This window comes from Equus caballus, chromosome 2 (assembly GCF_041296265.1).
Source record: "Equus caballus isolate H_3958 breed thoroughbred chromosome 2, TB-T2T, whole genome shotgun sequence".
NCBI lineage: Eukaryota > Metazoa > Chordata > Mammalia > Perissodactyla > Equidae > Equus > Equus caballus.
In genome coordinates this window covers 91,191,453-91,198,099 of record NC_091685.1, presented here as the reverse complement: position 1 = coordinate 91,198,099, position 6,647 = coordinate 91,191,453, and the positions used below count along the sequence as shown (strand labels likewise).

Sequence of the window (6,647 nt, the reverse complement as noted above, 5' to 3'; positions counted from 1 at the left end):
TGGACGTATTATTATATATATCTTATTGCGCATCCAAATCAAAATTTTCAAAAATACTGGTTTAGGTTTAACTCTTTCTTGAATTTATTAGCTTTTTACTTTTTCTTTGCCAAAGCAGACCAGGAAAAATGCTGCCTCTGAAGATTTTATTTTGTCCCTAACTCTTTTACTCTCTTAATTACATTTAGCTTATAATTTAAATTCTTATTTAAGTTTGCATTCCCAAAACACAATCTGAGAAGGTTTTTCAGAAGTAGCCACGTATTTAAAAGCAGCAAGCTTGGAATTTACAGGTAACCATAGCCCTCTGTCTTCGGTGGAAGCCAACTTTAGATGTTTCCCAATTTTAAGTTTGGATTTAAGAAAAAAAGCCAAAACGCCTAAAAAAATTAAGTTTTGCTTTACTTACACATGACAATGAAGACTCAAAATCCCTTATCTTTATAGCTTTAGAGTGTAGACAAAAGTGTTTAGTAAGTAAAACCAAGCAATAAAAACAAAATTTCCTAATTTTATTTTTTAAAGATTGGCACCTGAGCTAACATCTGTTGCCAATCTTCTTTTTTCATCTCCCCAAAACCACCCAGTATGTATTTGTATATTCTAGTTGTAGGTCCTTCTGGCTCTGCTATGTGGGACACCACCTCAGCATGGTTTGATGAGCAGTGCTGGGTCAGCACCGAGGATCTGAACCCGTGAAACCCCAGGCTGCTTGAAGCAGAGCATGTGAATTTAACCACTCAGCCACGGGGCCAGCCCAAAATTTCCTAATTTGAAAAGTTAATGGCAGCCTTTTTCAGAAAGGAAGTCTACAGCAATCTTTTTGTAATAATGCTACTCTTTAAGATCTTTTAAATACATTTTATTAATGTCAATTTCAAAAAAAAAAAAAAAAAAAATTTGACCATTACAAAGAATTACATCTTTATATTCCATTTTATGATTACAGTCCCACTAATTCAGACCAGAAGAATTGTGTACTTGCTGTTCTACTTAAAACAGTTTTTCATTAGAAAACTGCTCTTCATTGCTTTACTGTGATGCTGACATTGCTTTTGTGGTGCTGGATGTTGAGTACAAGTTCCTCTCCCATTTCCACCTGGAAAGGATTATCTAAAACAACTGCAGCTTGTTTCCAGTGGGAGGCCTCACTCGAAGTATCCAACCTAATCTCATCATCAAGGTACATATGATACCAAAATGGAATGGCAGTCACTTGTCCAGATTTACAAATTTGTACCTATGAAAATTAAGAAATCATGAAAATTTCATCAGAGTAAATAGAGTATACTTGGATAAGAAAGTCTGTCTTTTTAGTGAATTTTAGATCCAAATTTTATAAAGAAATACATTTAACCACCCAATTCAAATTAATAGCCTATTTTATTCACTAATGTTTACCCAAACCCATTTTTAGATATTGTTCGGAAAAGAAATAACATTTAAATCTTGAAAGAAAGTGGCTAAAACTTTTATGTACGTAAAGTATTACCTAGTTTAAGATAATTATTCTGAATGTGACAACAGTCATCATCATTACCTTTACTTCTCTGTTAGAGGTGTTCAAATATGGAGTCATTAAATCCAGTCTTAAGAGTTCCACTGGCTTGCTTAAAGGTATGCAAGGCAATGAGGATAGGTCCAAAAATACACGTATAGGTACCTAAAAAAAGTATAAAGTTTTCACTTTTACTCAATTCTTTTTGTGGCCCAAAACAATTTTGTGAGCTCATCAAGTGCTTGCTTTGTACTTGGCTCAGTATGATACAATGCTTTTTACATCTATTACCTCATTTAATTTAATTCCCACATCAACCTTAAGGCATAAGGACTTTCATGATTCCAGTTTTATAGGAAGAATGAACAAACCAAAGTTTAGGCAGGTTAATTTGCTATGGTTTTAATTATTTATAGATTCTTCGCTTGGATGAAAACAGATTAAATTTTTACTTAAGCCAAACAGCTCCAAAAGTTTTAAACCAAGGATGTGTTTATGTGAGAAAGATGAACTAATAAGCAAATACTACAACAACATTAATTATTGAATTGTTTAAGAAAATATGCCAAATTCAACCAAACAACGTAATAGTGGATTTTACTTGGAAAATGGTTTAATTTCTAGAAGGCAGTGGTTCTCAACTTCGGCTGCAAATTAAAATCACCTAAGGAGCTTTTAAAAAGTTCAACTGCTGGGGCTGGCCCCGTGGCAGAGTGGTTAAGTTTGGCATGCTCTGCTTCGGTGGCCCAGGTTCAGGATCCCAGGCATCAACCTACACCACTCATCAGCCATGCTGTGGTGGCGACCCAGATATAAAAAGTGGAAGAAGGTTTGCACAGATGTTAGCTCAGGGCTAATCTTCCTGAAGCAAAACAAGAGGAAGATTGGCAACAGATGTTAGCTCAGGGCTAATCTTCCTCAGCAAAAAAATTAAATAAAAAGTTCAACTGCTCAGGCCACAGCTCACACTGACCTGAAGTTGGGATCCAGGTATCAGTAGTTCCGCAAGTCCAGTCAAAGTTGAGAACCACTGCTATAAAGTGTTCCATCAATTTTAGTAGCAATGGAAGCTTCCTACTAATACTTCTAGTCTCATTTGAACTAGAAAGGAAACTGTTGCTTAAAAAGGATGCACTCTTCCCTTTGAATGAACTATTAGAGAGTAACTGTTCATGGTGAAACAGAGGACACAGACCCATCAACTGCTCCTTGGGCATCCTGGAAGGGCATCCAACCTTCCCTCCCCATAAAAAATCACAGCAATTCCATGACAGGTCCAGGACTTCTCCCTCTGCCCTTCATCCCTATTTATATCCATCACCAGAAAAAACCCTAGATTCCTATGGCACCTCTCATCACCTGCACTCTTAATTCCCACACAGCTGTACCCGGTATCCTTCAGTATGTCCTCACTTTTGTTTCTCAACCTAGACTACCGCCCACTCCTGTCATCTTTGCTAATTCATTCTAGATTTCCAGTCTAGAGCTCATAACTTTGTGAGTTCTCTAGTGTTCAATTCTCAGCCTATACAGTGCCAAGGTGATTTCATCCCATCGTAAGGCTTTAAATATCACCTAGCAAATTTGACTGCCAAATTTATCTCTCTTATCTAGATCTTTCTCTGAATTCTTATCCAACTGCTCAATGACCCCACCAACACATAAATACAACTTGATCCTCCTGCTGTTTTCCCCCTATCAGTAAATGGTAACTATTCTTCCAGGTGCTTTCTCATACCCTACATCCAATCTATCACAAAACCTCCCTTCCAAATATATCTACAATCTGACCACTTTGCACCACCTCCACTGCTACCACCCTGGTCTGAAGTCACTACCACCTCTCACCTGGATTACTGCAATAATCTTATGCCTTGCTGCCATAAGTGGTCTACTCCTAACACAGCAACCACAGTAATCCTTTCAAAACAAGTCACACCATGTCACTCCTCTGTTCAATATCCTCCAAGTTGTTTTCCACTGCCTTCAGAGTAAACTAAGCCAAAATGTTTACAATGACCAAAGGCTCTACAAGATCTGGCTCCTGATACTTTTCTGACTGCATCTTTCATCTGACTCTCCCTCATGGTTTCTTGGTATTTCTGAATACTCCAATCTTGCTCTTGCCTCAGCCCACTGCACTTGTTGATTCTTGCACTTGTACATGGTTTGCTTCCTTATTTCCTTCAGGTCTCTACTTAAATACCACTTATCCATGAGTCCTTTCCTTAGGCATTACCTATATAAAATAGATATCCCAGACTCCCACTCCTTATCTCCTCCCTTAACCTGCTTTATGTCCAAGGTACTTCGCACGATCTATCATACTAATCTTTTTACTTGTTTATTGTCTATCTCTTGTTTATTGTCAATTTGAAAGCAAGCTCCATGAGTGCAGGAACTATCTCTTTAGTTTCACAGCTATATTCCCAAAACCTAAAATAGTGCATATAGTAGACATTTGTTAAATGCATAAATACATTTCTATTGTTTTCTGTACAGCATTTTTCTTTTACAACCTCACTTTGTTTCACTGGTTCACTCATCTGTCTGTGTAGCAGTCAGATAATCATCAGAGGAGAGGAGACAATATCACCTAAGAAAATGGGTGAGTAGACTGGGAAGTGTAGAACTGCCAGGCAAGTTTATGGAGCCTCTTAAGATGAGTGGTCGTGAGTTGAAGTGAGACCACAGTCAGCATATTCAGCTGTCGGGGTCCTGGTGTAAAGACGGCAGAGAGCTGGATTTAACCAAGGTGGGATTTTTCCAGGCCAGTGGAAAAACTGAAGAAAAAGGATATATAGAAAATATATAGACCATAGAATATAAACTGTTAAGGAGGAATGTGAGATGGGAAGTACAGTGAAAAGATGGTAGGATCAAAATATCATAGACTCTGATGGAATCAAAGAATTGTTGATGTCAGGATCAAGGAGAATGAGCTAGAAAGATAGAAGATGGAAGTATTTTTGGACCGCACAAAGAAATAATTTAAACTTCTCTTCTGATAAGTGTATTCTCTTTGTAAACCCTCCCAAAAAACTGAGATTAAACAAACTCTAATACCTTAGTTTGCCAGCCCTCAAAAAAGCATTTCCTCAATAAATTGATATTTGTTAAGCAAGTATTGTTCATAGAAAATCTAACAATACATATTCAAGAGCTTCCTGTCTACAGCCTTCAGATTAAAATTTTAGATATCACTTCCTTAATTCTATACTCCACATCCCACTTCACACTTGGGAAGCTCTGGCTTACATGGCAGTCTCCCACCCATTTCCTACCTCTGTCTCCAACCCCAAACTTCTCTAGACATTCCATCTACTCCCACAAAAATCCACAATTTTAACTCACAAATTTGTATTTTGCTGCTAGTGCCTTTGCCAGGAATCTTGACCCTTTGTTTCCCAAACGGCAACTATAACTGTATTGTCTTTTATTTACTGTGTTGTATATTGTATTTGTATGTATTTTGCAGAGGTGCCTTTGCCTTGAGCTCTAGTTTCCTAGGCTCCTACATTCCTGCCCCCTGCAGTCTGACTGCCTAGACATTAGCCGATCACACCAAGCATCTGCCAGCCTGAGGTCTTAATGCAATTGAGGGTTCAAGTTTAGAACACAGGTCTTCTTCTGGCAGCGTCTTTTTTAGATAAGGAGCATGCTTTTTCATAAGACTAAACCCAGTACCCTATTTTTCATTTATTACAGTGGTTAGGAGGAATATCTGTAGACTTTTGTCAGTAGGAACGACAGGATTCCTTGGCTTTTCTAACCCCTAGGTTGATTTTAACATAAGTTCCTTTGCTCTAGGAAACTGATCACTGTCCTAATAAGCCAGTAAACACAGTGACTAGATAAAACTACAGAGAGACAAGGCAGACTGTGTATAACAGCCACGTGGTTGAACTTCTCTTCTAGACACTTACCTGAAACTGGTTAATAAAAGGTGCTATATTTAACCCAAGAGTTCGTTCTGTTCCTTGAACAGCACTCTCTTCTACCAGCGTCTGTGATTCCACAAGCAACCCAAACATCAGCACATACTGAGGAAAGATCTTGCCTCCAGATTGTAGCAAACATCTAGAGAAGGAAAAATGTTAAAAAAGCATCTTGATTCCTTTACATTTTATTAATAACAATAACTAATCATGATCAATTAGTGAGCTGCAGATTGTATATAGTCTGATGGACTTTATGTTACTCTATAGTAGTTGAGAACGGTAAAACCACTGGAAATAATTTCTCAATAAATCAAACAAAGTGACTGCTGATCTATGACAGAGAAAAATAACGAGTCAGCTGGATGGATACGTCTTTAGATTCAGGAAGAGTCATGGATGGAAATTAACACTGGTGGGTAAAAATTTGATTAGAAAAGGGATATTTACATAGGTTCAAAGTATCAACTCCACAAATGACTTATTCATTACTAAAAGAAAAATAGCAACTTACCATGGAAAAACCTGATGGATACAACTTAAGCCAACTGATCTAAATTAACATCAATAATAGTGGGATAAAGCAAGGCTATGTGCCTCTGGATGTGCCAAAACTTCTGTGGTAGTCTTCTCTAAAATGGATAATCTGAATCTAATATGAAAATATGAGGAACGGTCCACAAAATAAATGGTGTACACTCTTCAAAACCGTTCATGTCATGAAACACTGAGGAACTGTTCCAGAATAAAGGAGACTGGAGACATGAAAACTAAATGCAATGTGTGATCCTGGACTGGATTCTGGCCCAGAACAAAAAAAGCTATAAAGGATATTATTGCAACAAATGGTGAAAGCTCAGTAAGATTTGTACATTAGATATCAGTATTGTGTCCATGTATATTTCCTGATTTTGATAACTATGATGGTTATATAAATGAATGTCCTTGTTCTTAGGAAACACACACCGAAGTATTTAGGGGTAAAGGAACATGATATGGGGAACTTACTCTAAATAGTTCAGAGAGAGTAATAAAGTAAGTGTGGCAAAGTATTAACAATGTGTGAATCTGGTTGTAAGGTATATGTTAAGTTCTTTGTACTATTCTTTAACTTCTCTGTAAGCTTGAAATTATTTCAAAATAAAAAAGTTAAACACTCTGAAAGAAAAAAAAAATCCAAATGCTCTAGTAAAGAGTGTGAGCAAAGGGTT

At 37.2% G+C, this 6,647-nt stretch overlaps 1 protein-coding gene across 4 annotated transcripts in view; it reads right to left on the bottom strand.

Moving 5' to 3' along the window:
• Window positions 1-840: 840 nt before the first annotated feature.
• PRMT9 (protein arginine methyltransferase 9) overlaps window positions 841-6,647 on the bottom strand; it is a 32,534-nt gene continuing 26,727 nt past the window's right edge. For 3 of the 4 annotated variants that reach the window (XR_011436747.1, XM_001915180.6, XM_023636461.2), the window contains 3 exons: window positions 5,425-5,578; window positions 1,541-1,663; window positions 841-1,240 (listed from right to left, as the gene is read on the bottom strand). Coding sequence is in view for 2 of the 4 variants with exons in the window: in XM_001915180.6 (XP_001915215.2) it covers window positions 1,025-1,240; window positions 1,541-1,663; window positions 5,425-5,578 (493 nt within the window). In the remaining 2 variants the exon portion in view is untranslated. Of the gene's footprint in view, window positions 1,241-1,540; window positions 4,282-5,424; window positions 5,579-6,647 lie in introns of all 4 variants that reach the window. The other variant, XR_011436746.1, reaches the window with a different exon arrangement.